Raw genomic sequence first — 17,804 nt, 5'->3', positions numbered from 1 at the left:
CGTTTAGGAGATATTTACTACATACACCGACGTCATCAGCGCACTACCTCTGAAGAAACGGTCGCTGGTGCCGTTTCTTCAGGACCCTGTGCAGTGACCGCCGGTTCCCGCATGCATGCGCGAGAGTGACGTCTTTGTGGCTCTGACCAATCACAGGGCTGGAGCCAACGAACCCGGAAGAAATGCCGGGGAAAATGTCAGCTGTCTCAGTGTTGTGCCGCTGAGAGAGCTTCATTCATATGCAATGCATACTAGCTCATTATGCCTTTGTCTTACAGGATTTTTTTTTTTAGGGGTTTACAACAGCTTTAAAACCCCAAGCAAACAGTACATCTTTTTTGAAAGCAAAGACCCTGGAGAATAAAAAATGGTGGTAGTATATAGGCCAATCATTATGGGTGTTTTTTCTTTAAACTTTACTGCCTCTGACGAGACCCACCATGCAATTCCCAGGAGAAGAGAAACACTAGCAAAAGTCCATCTGCTGATTTCCCCTGAGAACCGTAAAAAAAAGACGAGAATTTCATAATTTCTGATTTCTAGAAAAAGCTAATGGAGCACGATTGGTCCTGCTGGATTAATTTCATTTGACCGCTGATGGTCGGCTTCCAACATTTATATGCATTTCTAGCTGCTGTAGCAGCCTGGAGTGTGTGCAAAACTTCCTGCTGCTGCCACCACTAATATAGGGCATACATTGGTGGCACACCAAATAATATAGTCTGCTGGTTCATGGACGACTTACAACTTCAGGGTCATCTTCATCAACCAGTACCGATTTCCCTTCTTTTTTTAATTGCTTCTTCTTCTCTTTTACCTGCAAATAAATAGAGAGGCAGCTCATTACATCTCGCATTCAGTAATTGATTTTGCCTTTTTTTTGTAAAAAAGCATATGTAAATTCACCAACAGATAAAATATAATACAACCTGCAAGTGAGTCTCCTACACCAAAACAGTACATACTATCTGAAAGAGAAGATCCTACACCAGACAAGGTGCAAACAGTAGACTTTGATGAAGCCTCCATCTAAATTCTATCAGACTTATGTTGCCAGACCCTATATCAGAGAAGAGGATTGAAGCTGCTTTCATAAAAGCTGCAGTCTCTGCGACTTTCCTGCTGCCCTTTTACCTTGATGAACTGGAAAGCAGGCCAAAACCTTTACTTTACAGTCCCTGTCACAGCTACCAGCTCTCTACCACTTTTTGGAATGTGAAGAACTACAGCTCCTGGACTGGCTTTGCTTTATCCTGGACCACCATCACTGGCATCCCCGAGACCCCAACATCAACCTTGTAAGATCTCGGGCAGGGTCAAAACTACCTTGAGATAGTCTCCAAGCACTAATGAGTGCTACATTTTTTCAACCTGTGGCTATGCCACATCCACAAGCTGTGCACCTTCCTGGAATACACATCTGCATGGCCAGAGACTTCACGCTACCTCCTTGACCAACGGTTGCTCGGTTTGGTCCACCAGCCATGAAGATCAACACCAGCAGACAACTACTGCATTCAGCCTACACCTCTCCTGAGCGTACTGACTTTTTTCAGATTGCAGGAATGGGAGGCCGGGCCATTGACTTTGTTGATTTGTGTTCTGGGGTCGCCCAAGATATCTTCCTAAGTCTTTTTAGATACAGGATTTATCTAGCGCCAACAGTTTGTGCAGCGCTTTACAAAATGAAGGCAGACATAGTTACAATACAATTTGGTACAAGAGGAATTAGAGGGCTCAGCTCAGAGCTTACGATCTAAGGAGGGTCAATTCACACAAAAGGCAATAGCTGTGGTGGATGAACTGGTGGAGAAAGTAAAAAAACTGTGCAATACTTAGTGAGGGAAAATAGAATTTGAACGTAACATAAATATCCAGAAAAACGCATTTCAAAAAAGTTTTAAATTGATTTGCAACCTCTTGAGCCCCGGAAGAATTTACCCCCTTATTATTTGCAATATGGCACTGCGTTGCTTTAACTGACAATTGTGCGACACTGTACCTAAACAAAATTCACATCCTTTTTTTCTTACAAATAGAGCTTTTTTTTGGTGGTATTTAAATAACCTCTGCGGTTTTATTTATTTTTCGCTATAAACAAAAAAGTGACAATTTGAAAAAAAAAAAAAACATCTTACTTTTTGCCATTATAAATATCCAAATATATATTTTTTTTTAAATAACACTAGGGGGAGATCAAGGGGTTAACGGTGTTCCCTCAGTGTGTTCCAACTGAGGGGGGATGGGACTGACTAGGGGAGGAGAGAGATTGTTGTTCCTACCGCGACAGCATTTTAAAGAGCCGACATACAGCTACGACGGCTCGTCCAGGGGAGCCATCCTGCCGAAGTATAACTGCGGCGGCTGGTCGGGGACTGGTTAATGAGTGAAATAAGCATTTTTTTTTTTTTTACACGTCAGACTCCACCAATAGGAAGCAGCGAGACTCGCTCACATTTAGGTTGCTTATAAACGTCTCATCGATGGTTTCGCAATCATTCGTGGTTTACCATGCATCTTTTTTAAAATTAGCTTAGTTCAAAAAGAAGAACAAAAGGAGGAGGACTTAACTTGGATATACCCATATACACCCACTTAGAAAAAGAGAACCAGGTCCCCTGTGCTAGAAATATTCCGTTCCCATACTTTCTCTTTTTTTTTCTCCCCCCCCCCCCTTCTCTTTTCTCCCCTCACCCTCCCGCCCTCCCACCTCCCCCATCCACCTCATGTCTGCCATTATTGCTGCATTACCTTCCTCGACCCTTGTCCGCTAGTCTCCGTCAGTCCTTGACCCTTAGGTTTTCCGCGCAACTCCATGTTTTCTTGAATACCACCCATCGTGACCATATTTCCCTTAGAGCGTTATCTCCCTCCTCAATACTATTCTTTAGTCTTTCCATGCAATATGTCTCTTCTATCGAATCTATCCACTCGCATATTGAGGGACACTCGGCCTCCTACCACTTCTTGTGGATTAGCCGTTTGGCTGCATTTAGCAGGTGTGGTATTAGGGATTCTCTATAGGGTTTGGCCGCTTCCTTGCCTCCGTGGAACAATACAATCCATGGGTCATTTTTAATCTCCTTCCCAGTTATATCCTTTACATGTCCGATGATTTTTTCCCCAGTATATTTTCACTTTTGGGCAGTTCCACCATAGGTGAGCCATTGTCCCCAGGAACCCACAGCCTCGCCAACAATCTGCCGACTGCCCCTCTTTGAATTTACTTGTTTTGTCTGGAGTGGAATACCATCTCGCTATACACTTAAAGTTCATCTCTGCTGTTCTACGGTCCACGGCCGAAGAGTGGGTCAACTTCAACATTTTACTTATAGTGACGTTGTCTTTCTGTGATCCTAACTCCCACCCCCATTTTTTAACGAATAGAGGGGTCTCCAGCCCGTCCACTGCCAGCAATATACAACCTTGATATAATGCCTTTAGTTTTTTCTGTGGTGCACAAGCTTTCCAGAGCTGTAAGCTGGTCCCCAGACCTTATTGGCTGTAGTAGTTTTTGAACAAAGTGAGCCAGCTGTTGAGATCTCCATTTGTTAATTATCATCAAATCCTCGCTGTATCTTAATTCCTGAAGTGTTTTTAATTTCCCATTCACCATTATGTCCCTTAACTGTGCTTTTTCTTTTTTAATCCAATTACCACCAACTGGGTTTTTTCCCGGTGCAAAGAAAACGTTATCTTTTAACCCAATTAGAGGGGAATTATAGTCCTTATCGATTTTTTTGTGTAGTGTGTCCCAGATTTTGAGTGCATTAGGTGTTACCTCATATGTGTTCTCTTCAAGTGCTCTGAACTGTGGTGGGTTCCAAATTATGTTCCCTAATTTTACTTTAGCCAGTGCGTTTTCCAACTTCACCCATCTTTTTTCTTTGTTGTCCCTGGCCCACTCTCCATGACCCTAGATAGTACCGTCGCTTCATAGTATTTCTTAATGTCTGGGGTAGCTAAGCACCCATGTTTTTTTTCCTGTTTAAGGACCAAGTACGATATCCTATGTTTCCTGTTTTTCCAAATGTAGTTCATTAACAGCTTTTTAAGTGCTCTTAAATAGTATTGCGGCAGAGCTATTAGTAGCATCTGAAATTTGTAAAGGATCTTTGGGAACAGGACCATTTTTAAAATATTAATTCGGCCAAACCAGGAGATTGGTCTATTTGTAACCCTTTTTATTTTGTTTTTAATTTCATTAAGTAGTGGGAAATAATTAGATTCATATAGTTTCTTATTTGAATTAGCTAATTTGACACCTAAATATTTGAGTTCCTTACGCCATGGGAAGCAGAACTCTGCCTGCAGTTGCCGCTTTTCCGGTTTACTAATACTCACGTTTAGGATCTCCGTCTTATTGATTTTAAATTAGATATATCCCCATACTTGGCACAAATTTTTAAGAGGTTCGGGAGTGTCGATCTGGGTTTGACAATATAAAACAATACATGGTCAGCAAATGCCGACAACTTATGTTCTTCTTCTTCAATTTTGATCTCTTTGACGTCAGGACTATTACGGATACGGGCCAGTACGAATAGGAGCGGTGAAAGGGGACAACCCTGTCTCGTTCCATTTTTCATCCCGAAAACAGGAGACAGTCTTCCATTAATTCTAATCCTGGCCGTTGGGTTGTTATACAAAGTCATGATCCACTTTAACATCCTGGGTCCTATGCCCATTTTTACCAAAGTTTGAGTCATGAGTCCCCAGTCTACCCTGTCGAACGCCTTTTCTGCGTCGATCGACAGGAGTAGCCCTGGGGACCCCCCCTCTTTCAACTTATTAATGAGTAGCAAGGCTCTCACCCAGTTATCCCTACCCTCTCTTTCGGGTATAAAGCCCACTTGGTCTGGATGGACCAATGTGGTCATATGCCGCTTCAGCCGCTCCGCCAGCACCTTCGCAAACAGCTTGGTGTCGGCGTCAAGTAGCGATATCGGCCTATATCCGGAACAGAGTCTTGCATCTTTGCCTTCCTTCGGGATTACTATAATTGTCGCTTCCAGGGCTTCTCTACTCTTTTGAAATTTGTTTCCTAACCTGTTATAGTATTGGCAAAGTTTTGGGATCAGTATATCTTTGCACTTTTTGAAGTGGAGCGTAGTAAACCCATCCAGGCCCGGACTTTTACCCGAAGCTGAGTCTGCCAGTGCCCTACTTATCTCCTCCTTGTACTCTCGCTCGGGCCAATGTTTGGGAGTCTAGCTTCATCTAAAAACTCGTATTTTTTCCCCTTTCCTCCATGTCTTCTGCTTCACCGCATAAAGCTCATCGTAGTACCTTTTAAAAGTTTCAGCTATGTCCGTTGATTTTGTCTATATAATTTCTTGCTTTCTTTCTCTGCACCATTTTTGCTAAGTGTTTGCTAGGTTTATTACCCCACATGTACCTCTCTCTTGCAATTATGTTAAATTTTCTTCTAGACTCTTGTTCTAGGAGTTTTGAGTTCGTCCCTCTTCCTAACTAGTTCTTGATATAGTTCCTGCTTCCCCTGTTTTTTATATTCTTGTTCAATTTGAAATACTTCCTCAATCAAGTTGTTGATTTTCAAGCTCCTATCTTTTTTTCTTCTTGGCCCCCTCGGATATCGAAATCCCTCTGATAAAAGCTTTATGGGCTTCCCATAAAATTGATTTTGACACTCCTTCGGTCTCATTTGTCATGAAGTACAGGTTTAGCTCTTTTTTTACCCTTTCTAAGCTTACATCATCCAATATCAGTTCTTCATTTAGTCTCCACGGGTTAAATATTCTTTGGTAGCCAGGGATAGATATTGTCATGCTCACGGGTGCGTGATCCGATAATGATGCTATTTCAATTCTTGAGTCTACAATGTACTCCAACAAGTTATGCTCAACCATGCTGTAATCAATCCTAGAGTATGTCCCGTGTACAGGGGAGAAGAACGTATCATCACGCTGTTTTGCGTGAAATATTCTCCATATATCCACAAGCTGACAACTATGCATTTTTTTTTTTTATCATTTTGAGCTGTGCGTTGTTTGTCCCCTGTACACGGGACGTGCCATCTAACTCCGGCTCCATGCAGAAATTCAAATCTCCTAGCAGGATTGTTTTGCCTGCCTTGAAATCCTGCAATTTCCCTAGGATCTCGCTGAAAATTTTTATAGGGCGCACATTGGGTGCGTATATATTCGCCTGAGTGTATGACATTTCCCCTTTACAAACAGAAACCTTCCCTCGGCGTCCACCATCCTATCTTCCAGGATAAAACGTACCCCTTTCCCAAGGCATATAGCCACTCCTCTGGCTCGTTTTGAGATGGTGTCCCCGTAATACCATGTCGGGAATTCTCGGGAATATAACTTGACGTTAGATTATAGGGTCAGGTGGGTCTCCTGCAGAAAGACAACGTACACTTTATATCGGCTGAGCTCGCTTAATATCTTGTGCCTCTTAATGGGGGTATTCAGGCCTCTAACATTGTAGGACATAAACTTAATTGCGGTCATCTCTTATCCCCCTTTTTTTTTTTTATTATAATAGCTCCGTGAGGTAGACCCTTTGCCCCGTGAGGTAGACCCTTTGCATCTCGGACATTTCCCCCCTTTTGTTGGAAGTTGTGCATCCTCTCTTTGCTCAGCCGTTCTACTTCTCTCTGATGCGCTTTCCATAGTGTCTTTCATGGCGTTTTCTTCCCTAGATGCATCCGGGGTTTCCACTGGGTTTTTGAATTGTAGCGTTTTTTTTTATCTGCCTTTTTATCCTTTTTTTCTTGTTGATGTTTTAATAATCCCAGGCTTTTTAAGCTTGCTTCTTGTGTCAGATACCGTTTTATGGAGCTCCTGGTAGCGCCATTGTTGAGGATTTTGGGGACCGTACCCTTCATCGCTTTTGTTGTTCTACTCGTCATGTTTTTTACCGCTCTTATTCGCTTACCCAGTTTGCAGTCCTTAGAGATTGCCTAATTTTAGCTATTTTAACCGAGAGGTTTGGGATTTACTGGGAAGTACCAGAGGGGCTGACTGAGATCCCACCTACCGCACTCCGCTCGCTGGGACCCGTGCCTCACTTCCCCAAGGAGGCTTAAGAAGTCCAGGACTCCGTGGGTGAAGCGCGTGAATGGTGTCGGCCGGGGCGCTGTTTGCGGGCTTCACAATGTCTCCACCCGCCGCAAGTCCATCTCGGCATCTCCTGCGTGGTCCAGCCCACCGACAGCCCTGGGTCCCTCCCTCCGTGAGCAACGTCACATCGTGTCCTCGCGCTGTGATGCTATCAGAACCTCCAATTACTGTTCCAACAAACCCTGTGTCAGGTATGCAATACGTGCCTTAGTGAATAAGTGGTAATAAATGTCGGACACCTCTGAAGGGTGAACTCACAAATATGGGGAGTCCCCTCTGGTGGCCAGAGGTTGTTCCTATTTAATGACCCTTAGGAAACTTAAAACTCCCATAGGCTACCCATTAGGTATGGTGCCTTATATCCTTGTGTCTGTTAAGGCACCATACCTAATGGGTAGCCTATGGGAGTTTTAAGTTTCCTAAGGGTCATTAAATAGGAACAACCTCTGGCCACCAGAGGGGACTTCCCATATTTGTGAGTTCACCCTTCAGAGGTGTCCAACATTTATTACCACTTATTCACTAAGGCACGTATCACATACCTGACACAGGGTTTGTTGGAACAGTAATTGGAAGTCACAAACGCCTTATAGGCAGCGCCATCACCCCTTCATCTAATTAACCTACTATCTCATTTCCTTCCTTGGGAGGATTACTAGGGGGGCAGCAGCTCACTTACCCACTGTAGCGCGGAATTCAATATAAACAACCTGAGATTAGAAGCACTCTCAAAGGGAGTGCGCACCCAATCTCAGCTTGTTACCTGAATAATAGACACCTGTCAACAGAGGCAGATTCCAATCTCTCCACCATGGCCAAGACCAAAGAGCTGTCCAAGGACATCGGCGACAACATTGTAGACCTACACAAGGCTGGAATTGGCTACAAGCAGTTTTTTGAGAGGGTGACAACCGTTGGTGCCATTATTTCGCAAATAGAATTAACACAAAATAACTGCCAATCTCCCTCGGTCTGGGGCTGCATGCAAGATCTCACCTCGTAGAGTTTCAATGATCATGAGAACAGTGAGGAATCTGCCCAGAACTACTCAGGAGACTCTTGTCAATGATCTCAAGGCAGCTGGGACCATAGTCACCAAGAAAAGAATTGGTAACACACTACGCTGTGAAGGAGTGAAATACCGCAGCGCCTGCAAGGTCCCCCTGCTCAAGAAAACACATGTACAGGCCCGTCTGAAGTTTGTTAATGAACATCTTAATAATTCAGAGGAGGACTGGGTGAAAGTATTGTGGTCAGATGAGCCTAAAATCTAGCTCAACTCGCCATGTTTGGAGGCGGAAGAATGCTGCCTAAGACCCCCATGAACACTATCCCCCACCGTCAAACAGGGGAGGTGGTTCTCCTGCTAAGGGGACAGGACAACTTCACTGCATCAAAGGGATGATGGACGGGGCCCATGTACCATCAAATCTTGGGTGAGAACCTTCTTTCCTCAGCCAGGGCATTGAAAATGGGTCATGGGTTGGTATTCCAGCATGACAATGACCCAAAACACACAGTCAAGGCCACAAAAGGAGCAACACGATAAAGGTCCTGGAGTGGCCTAGACCTTAACATTATAGACAAATGATGGCGGGCAGGATCCCCTCTTGTTCTGGGACGACCTCGTATGACGTTGCCATAGTCTCAACGCGGGTGCACGCCGATTGCAGACGCTGCCTACAAAGGACACGGCACAACCCTGATCTTGGTAAAGAGCCGTGTCCAATCACAGCTGATCACATGTAAAACGTGGAAGTGCCGTTTATTGGCTCTTCTCGCTTGATTGTGAGGTGAGGAGAGCCGAACAGTGGCATTTCCTCACAGGAGAGACCTGTACAGATAATCAGGGCAGTGGTTATCTGTGTAGCCCCAACAGTGCTCATCAATGTTGCCAGTCAGTGCCGCTTTTCAGTGCCTGCTCATCAGTGCCACCCATCATTGCCACCTATCAGTGATGCATATATTACTGCCTCATCAGTGCCACCTATCAGTGCACAATCAGTAAAAGGAGAAAACTTTTTTTTTTTACAAAATTATCTGAAAACCTAAATAAAAAGTGTTTTTTTTTTAGCAAAAACAATAAAAAAATGCAGCAGTGATTAAATACCATTAAAATAAATCTCTTTTTGTGCGAATTTTTTTTTTAAATTTAATTTGGGTACAGTGTTGCATGACCGCGCAATTATCATTTAAAGTGCGACAGCGCTAAAAGCTAAAAAATTGGCCTGGGCAGGAAGGGGGTAAAAGTGTCCTGTATTGAAGCGGTTAAAAGACAACCAGCTACACCATATAATGTGACAATGAGTGACTAGGGCAGCAAGAAACTTTTTGCTCTAGAGTCCAACAAGGAGCCCATAAATGCATTTTGGTAATTTTTACCCCCCACAAGAGAAAAAAAAAAGGTTATATTTCTGGGATTGTAAAACATATAAAACTAGGCATGTTTAGCATAAACAGTAAAAAAGTAGACCAAAAATAAACTTAGAATTAAAATGCTTGCTAGCAGCTTCTACAGGGCTATTTTTAAAAACCTTGGGGTAGATCCACGTACCTCCGCTGCACCCGGCGCAGATGTGAGATACGCTACGCCGCTGTAACTTACCTGGCTTTGGTTTGAATCCTCAATGAATTTGCGCCGTAAGTTACGGCGGCGTAGTGTATCTCTCGCGGCGGATTTCAAATTGGGCAGGTAGGGGGCGTGTTTCATTTAAATGAAGCACGTCCCCGCACCGAACGAACTGCGCATGCGCCGTCCCTAAAATTTCCCGACGTGCATTGCGCTAAATGACATCGCAAGGACGTCATTGTTTTCAACGTGAAATGGCGTCCAGCCCCATTCACGGACGACTTACGCAAACGACGTAAGATTTTCAAAATTAGACGCGGGAACGACGGCCATACTTAACATTGAGTACGCCACCAGATAGCAGCTTTAACTATATGCCGGAAAAAGCCGAACGGAAACGACGTAAAAAAATGCGACGGCCGCTCGTACGTTCGTGGATCGTCGGAAATAGCTAATTTGCATACTCAACGCAAATTACGACGTGAACGCCACCTAGCGGATGGCGAAAAATTGCATCTAAGATCCGACGGCGTACGAAGACGTACGCCTGTCGGATCTAACACAGATGCCGCCGTATCTTGTTTTGGGATACCAAAACAAAGATACGACGTGCAAAATTTTAAATTACGCGGCGTATCAAGAGATACGCCGCATAATTTCTTTGAGGATCTGCCCCCTTCAGTTTTAAAATGGGATTACTTACAATATGTTCAACATATTCCTGGCCAGCCTGAATCACATCAAGTGCTCGCTTCTTCTGTTCACCTTCCAGCAACAGTTTATATGCCTTGTCCACCGCTGCAGCAAAGATAGATGTGTCAAAGAAGCACTGCATGAACATTTGTTAAAAGTATATATTTTACACATCTTTAAATAAAGAAAAACAAACAAAACAAAAATATTTCACAATACGTACATACATACAAAATGCAGAGAAAAGCGTGGCTGTCAGACTGCAAAATACAGAAAATGAAGCTGAATGTGTTGAATGTAAAACGCAATATAAAATATTTCACATTTTCTTTATCATATTACCTTTTTTATACCAACCTGTTACAAGTATAATTTACATTTACTTTATATGAATTTAAAGTGGTTCTAAAAGCTCAAGGATTTTTATCTTCATGCATTCTATGCATGAAGGTAAAAAAACGTTCTCTGTGCAGCAGCCATCCCTAATACTTACCTGAGCCCCATCGTGATCCAGTGATAAGCACGAGAACTTCAGGTCTCCATGGACTCTCCCTCATTGGCTGAGACAACAGTGGGAGCCATTGGCTCCTACTGCTGTCAATCACAGACAAGTAGGCCAATCAGGAGAGAGATGGGATGGGACAAAGCCATGGCTGTGTGCATGAATGAACACAAAGCAGCGGCTTGGGAACGAGCCTTCTTGGGTGCCCCCATTGCAAGTTGCTCTGGAGGCACTGGGCAGGGGGGGGGGGGGGGGGGGAGGAGCTAGGAGCTTTGGCAGGGGACCCGAGAAAAGGAGGATCGGAGCTTCTCTGTGCAAAACCGCTGCAAATAGAACATGTTTGTTATAGAGAAAAACATTGCCTTTAATATATTTATTGTAACAGTAATATACCCGTGTTTTGCTTACTACATACAAATTCCATTAAAAAAAAAAGTGCAGCTGTCAAAAATTAAGAAGCTATAAAATTTGGAGTTACCTTCAAATGCTTTCTGGGCTCTTTCTGGATCATCCTGATTCTTATCTGGATGAACAAGGATCGATAACTGGAAGGGAAGCAAAGATTTATTTAGGGAACTGTTGCATTTAAATGATGTAACTACCTACATAATTCACTTGGCATACATTTCATTTTATGCTCTTAAAGCTTCTATATGATTGCACAAATTAAATGATGCTTGAAATTTAAAGTACAGAAAATATATAATTTTTTAGTGTACCTGTAAAATCTTTTTTTTTTGCATACAGTACAGAACACAAGATTGTAGGTCTTAGGGTTATATGCAGCTACCTTAATGGGTACTGTTTAAAAAATAAAAATAAATGCAGGGACACCAACATAACCTCTTTTACTAAACATCAGTCTAAAAGCAAGCAATATGGAGATAAAAAAAATAAAAAAAAAAACACACACATATACACAGGAGGGAAGGGACCTGTGCCTTGCATTGTACAAAAAACAGTTCAGCATACAGTACACGGTTCATCATACATACAGCTGAGCTCACTACACCATCCATACATGTCAATAGGTGCCCGAGAGCTTGTGAATGTGTGAGGAGCAATACCTCATGGGACATGTAGTTCTGGGCAAGAGAAGGAAGTGAGTAATTGCAAAAGCTGAAGTTTTTTTCCCCTTGCTATAGGGACATACTATACTTTGCAGTTTGCTATAGGAGCACTAAAGGGGCCTGTGGGGGACTCCAGAAGAACAGAATCAGGGCTGCTCAGTGCAAAACCATTACATAGCGCAGATAAGTATAACATGTTTGTTATTAAAAAAAAAAAAAATCCAACAATTACAATCACTTTAATGACTGCAGGGAAGAACAGCATCTGAACCAAGAGAAGCTGGAGGCAATATAAGGCATTACAATTACATTTAATGTAAAAGGTTTACAAGTATTGTGCATCATATTTAATATGAATATATCCATGAAAAAAAAGCCTGAGACTTTAGTACTACTTTAATATAAGAGATTTATATCCCCCTTCACACAACTTAATGTCTGACTCACAGTTAAAACACCCAAGGAAAAAAATGTTTGTGTATGGCCAGTATAAGTAACAGCAGGCGCAGGTTACAGCAAGCTATCTGCCTATGACAAGGGAGTTTGTCTGCATAATATATTAAAGCGGGAGTTCACCCGAAAACATTTTTTTAACATTAGATTCATGCTTATTTTGTGAAGGGGAATCGGCTAGTTTTTTTTAAAACGAAGCAGTACTTACCGTTTTAAGAAGCGATCTTCTCCGCCGCTTCCGGGTATGGTCTTCGGGACTGGGCGTTCCTATTTGATTGACAGTCTTCCGAAAGGCTTCAGACGGTCGCGAGTAGCCGAAAGTCGGTGCGGCTCTATACGGCGCCTGCGCACCGACGTTCGGCTACTATCGGAAAATCGTGACGCGATAGATGCGACCGTCGGAAGCCTGTCAATCAAATAGGAACGCCCAGTCCCGCAGCCCATACCCGGAAGCGGGGGAGAAGTTCACTCTCTAAAACGGTAAGTACTGCTTCGTTTTTAAAAAAAATAGCCGATTCCCCTTGACAAAATGAGCCTCAATCTAATGTTAAAAATTTACATTTCCGGGTGAACCTCCACTTTAAATAAAAAAAATTATCTTAGAGTCTGACGATTTCTACCAGATTGAACCTCTAATAGTATATAACTCTTCTCTCTGTTATTCTCAAAATGGATTTAATATTTTGTTCCCCAATCATATACAGTAGCTGGTTATTTATATTTACCACTGCACAGAGATATTTAAGAATACATTGGGGTTGATTTACTAAAGGCAAATCCACTTTACACTACAAGTGCAGTAAATCTGATGGGAAGATCAGAAATGAGGGGAAGCTCTGCTGATTTCTATCATCTAATCATGTACAAGCAAAAATGCTGTTTATTTTCCTTGCATGTCCCCCTCAGATCTACAGCGACTGCACTTCCAAGTGCACTTCAGTGCAAAGTGGATTTGCCTTTAGTAAATAAACCCCATTGTCTTTTTTTAAACTTTACATATTAGCTAAAATTATACACCACAATTTTTTCATCCAATGACTCGATACAATATTCATCCAACTAATCTGAAATTTGTTTGTTGCAGCCCTACTGACAATATACTGATGCAGAAACGTGAAATTGGAGATTTGCTGACAAACAACCTTTGTAACTTCCCCCTTGTAATAAGTGCATATGATCCCTTTATGGATGGTATCACTCCATTTTTGGTCTACAAAATTCTACTCAGAATATTTTTTTTTTTGCATTTAGTAAAAAAAAAAATCCAACCCTCAACCCCAAGAGATTTGAGAGCCCTGACACCAAAGAATAATCACAAAGCTGTAACAAAAGTTGTCAACTATATAACAGTAGTGGTAAATGGCTCACAGAATACAGCATTCTGCAAATGCTCAAGGGGAGGTGGATAAACGACACTTGCAGTTCCATCTATGGGAGACACAGTTCTGATATTCACAGCAGGCCGGAAATATAGAGGGTGCTGTACTATCTAGCATGGGAAAAAGTATAACTTAAAATACTGAGCAGCGATCTGGACGTGGCATTTCTTAACACATCAGAAATTACAAAAAGCTTTGTACTTGGAGTTATTCTTTAAAGTTCATGGTTACCTGACGGAATCTCTTCTTTAGTTCTTCATCAGTAGCCTCTGGGTCGAGCTGAAGAACCTAAAAAATAAAAAAAATAAAAAAAAATAAAAAAATAAAAAGAAGTGCAGTGAAACATACAGTTACATTAGGAATATTGTTTGCTTATTAAAGAATTTAAAGCGGAGCTCCACCCTAAAGTGGAACTCCCGCTGATCGGAAAAGACAGGTATTTGCACCCACTTCCGGCCACACAGTCTCGAGCAGACTGCGGGCATGACGCCACCTCCCCCCCCCCCCCGTTGTGTGCTGGGAACACTCGGCTACCAGTACACAGCATGAGCCAATCAACAGGCATAGCGCGACTCGCGCATGCGCCGTAGGGAACCGGGCAGTGAAGCCGGAGCGCTTCACTTCCTGGTTCCCTCACCGAGGATGGCGGGGGGGGGGGCAGCAGAGTGACGAGCGATCGCTTGTCCTCTGCTGCGGACAGCGCTGGACTCCAGGACAGGTAAGTGTCCTAATATTAAAAGTCAGCAGCTGCAGTATTTGTAGCTGCTGGCTTTTAATATTTTTTTTTCAGCGGACATCCGCTTTAAGTTTAAACTAAAGATCTTTTCATTTTTAATAGGAGCAGTTTTGGTTTTCAAATAACATCTATGAAGGTTTGTCAGCTTAAGGACCAGGCCTAATTTTTCAGACTTGGAGTTTACAAGTTAAATTATTTTATTTTTTTTTTGCTAGAAAAGAGAAATAAAGCCCATTGGCTCACACTGCTGTCAATCACAGCCAGTGAGCCAATGAGGAGAGAGTATGGTGGGGCCAAACCACAGCGCTGGGTGCCTTATGGATGCTTAGAGCAGCGGCTTGGGAGCAAGCATGCGGCTTTCTTTGGGGGCACTGCTCGAAAGGAGGGAAGCCAGGAGTGCCAGCAGGGGACCCAAAAAAAAAAAAAAAAGAAGGAGGATCAGAGTTGCTCTGTGCAAAAATCACTGCACAGAGCAGATGTGGGATCCCTTGTATGGGTGGCTTTCCCTTGTGTGTTCACCGACTATACATATTCAATCCTCACAGCACAAAATTATCTCACTTAACAGATAGGAACCAGACAAACAAGGCTTAATTGCACAGAAATCTGTATATTAATTTGAACTATGAATGGAAAAACTTAGTCGCATTGACCACTGTAGCAGTTGGACGCAGAGTTTTCAATAGAACATAAGTACAGTGATGTCACTGTCTATTAATTACCTTATTTATCGGCGTATAACACGCACCCCAATTTAAGAGGGAAGTTTCAGGGAAATTTTTATTTATTTTTTAATAAACCACTTTGAAGCAAAATAATGGTATCTGAGCATCAATGCAGTCTGATCTGTGCCCATCTGCAGTCTCAATGCAGCCTGATCTGTGCCCATCTGCAGCATTGCTCCTCACTGCAGCCTGATTAGTGCCCATCTGCAGCCTATACATTTACCAAAATGCCCTGCCTGTTCAGTGCCCATCTGCAGTCTCACCTTTCAGTGTCAGATCATCAATGGTGTCTCCGAGGGAAGAGGGGGAGCAAGCGCCACTGAATTACAGAGAGCCGCGATCGCCTTCCTGTGTACCCGGCGCTCCGTCACTCACAGACACTCCTCCTGCCCCTGCTCATATGATAGACAGTACAGTGGTCCAATGAGGGGCCAGGAGGCGTGGCGGAGCGCCGGATACACAGGAAGGAGATCACGGCTCTATGTAATTCAGCCGCGTTCGCTCCTCTTCCCTTAGACAGCAGGGATCGGCCTATAACACGCTCACGCGATTTCCCCCTGATTTTAAGGGGGAAAAAGTGCAAGTTATACGCCGATAAATGCGGTGCTTCCTCCAGCTCCATAACCAAAGAATCATACAGGGGCTAGTGGAAGAAGAGACAGCTTAGGAGCATTTGCTGTACTTGTATTTATAATAGCACCACTGTATACACAATTACAGCAGAGTGCAGATATTCATGTTAAATGACAGGCTGTATGCTGCACCTGAGCTGCCTGGGAGGAGTGCCAAAGCTGTAAAACTGCCACATGTATTACTGTTAAAAAGGTATGAAAAACCAATAAAGTCTAAGGCTGACCATACACTTTAAAATGTGATTGTACAATCTCCTTTGGATCCACTATAAACTATTCGATGCAAGCGAATTTGAGTATTGAGGAAGTAGACACTGCATTGCTGGCCTTCTCTGTAAAAAAATTGTTGCTTAGCTGTTATGTTTAATCCAATTCATAGAAACATACATTTTAAATTAACAAAAACTATGCAAGATCAGGAATACCTCAAAAGGGTTCAAATTGAAATAGGAGGATCCAGGCCTGGTTAGTCTCTCAATTTGCTGCTTTGGGGTAAGAACAGAGTCCCTCTTCTCAATCTGTTTAACCTGTGCACGGAGAAAAAGCAAAACATTACATAAAATTAAAACAATGCCATTAATTTGGTATTAAACCCAAAAGGTCATATATTGCAGCTTACCAGTCATTAAATGTGGTAGCTGCATTCTCTTTTTTTGTTAGCCCCCCCCCCCCCCCCTCTGTTTTCACCTGCTGATTTGGCCACCAACAATCCTCCTGTAATAGAGTGCCCCCACTCTGGAGGAATGAGCACAGGGAACACCGTTGGACAGCAGCATTGTCAGTTTAGGGGGTTGAAAGTGTTAGATATACTAGCAGATTTAAACATTAACAAATTGAAGCCAAACACCAGCTAATACTTTAAAAGGCAGTTACACCAAACACTTCTTTTCCTTTTGGGATAAATAAAAGCTGATCATTGTAAGCAACCCTGCCAGTGTTAAATGGTTTGCCTCATCTCTATAACTGATGCATTCTGCCAGGGAATGTGTTCTGTTGATTTTCAACAGATCTACTGGCTGGATCGCCAGATGAAAAAAGAAGAAAGCAAGCCTAAACAAGAAAATTAATGCAGCCATCACATCTAAGAAATAGTACACTGCAGTATAATAAAAAACAATTTGGGTTTAATACCACTTTAACCGAAGGATACATTTTGAAAAATAAAAAGTATAGTAGCAGTCTAAAAGGAGCTTAGCTGTATGTTGGCTAAATGTTGAGACTATCAACAGGGAGATTCCCAAAAGTAGGCATAAAAGAGCAACTTCAGCTGTCATTTAGATTTCCCTCTGGCCCACTTTAATGGCAGCCACCTACCTACATATATACCTACCTCCTGAGTTCTTCACTATGCAGCCTCAGCACAAAAAAAATAACTGGCCATGACCAACCCCTACTTCACATATACACTGCTGGGCCCACTCATTCGTTTGGCCATATGAATGAGTAAGCCAAGCAGTGTGCATAACTGATAGAAGAGGCCTGTACTTTTATCTACAAATGCTCTACCCGACAAGGGTTATAATCCTCTCCTACTCTAAAATGAAAAATAAAAGTTCCCAGTTATTTATGGTCTGCAAGTTATTCTATATGTAGATTACCACTCAAACTGTCACCTGTACAATAGGTGAAGACAACACTCTTGTCCACACTTAACTTTTCTCCATCAGTTCTAACAAAACATTTCCCGAGGAACTGGCTGAAATTCACATGGCCAGCATTAGGCTGCCGTTAATGCTTTGTAAATGGAGTTGTATATAATGAAAAGAAAGCAACAATCCCGAAGACTGCACTTTAAAAATAAATCAGCAATGACAGATCCCACATTTCTACGACAGGTTCCTTTTAAGATAAATTGTCAATAATAGCAATATTCAACCTACCTTTCTGCTTTGGGGTCACCCTTGACTGATCCCCTCTTCATTCCTCAAATCCAGACCATCTCTCAGTCAAG

The 17,804-nt window shown here is 42.6% G+C and overlaps 1 protein-coding gene across 2 annotated transcripts in view; it reads right to left on the bottom strand.

The window, feature by feature from the left end:
• The window catches only part of DNAJC8 (DnaJ heat shock protein family (Hsp40) member C8), a 45,467-nt gene that overhangs the window by 15,033 nt on the left and 12,630 nt on the right, over positions 1–17,804 (bottom strand). For both annotated transcript variants that reach the window (XM_040338036.1, XM_040338035.1), the window contains exons 2-6: positions 16,279–16,380; positions 13,992–14,048; positions 11,337–11,403; positions 10,367–10,461; positions 746–817 (exon numbers count right to left, since the gene is read on the bottom strand). In XM_040338036.1, the coding sequence (XP_040193970.1) occupies positions 746–817; positions 10,367–10,461; positions 11,337–11,403; positions 13,992–14,048; positions 16,279–16,380 (393 nt within the window). The remainder of the gene's footprint in view (positions 1–745; positions 818–10,366; positions 10,462–11,336; positions 11,404–13,991; positions 14,049–16,278; positions 16,381–17,804) is intronic.

This window comes from Rana temporaria, chromosome 2, assembly GCF_905171775.1.
Source record: "Rana temporaria chromosome 2, aRanTem1.1, whole genome shotgun sequence".
NCBI classification, from domain to species: domain Eukaryota; kingdom Metazoa; phylum Chordata; class Amphibia; order Anura; family Ranidae; genus Rana; species Rana temporaria.
The sequence above is the reverse complement of the archived record's forward strand: the minus strand, read 5'-3'. Positions and strand labels throughout refer to the sequence as shown.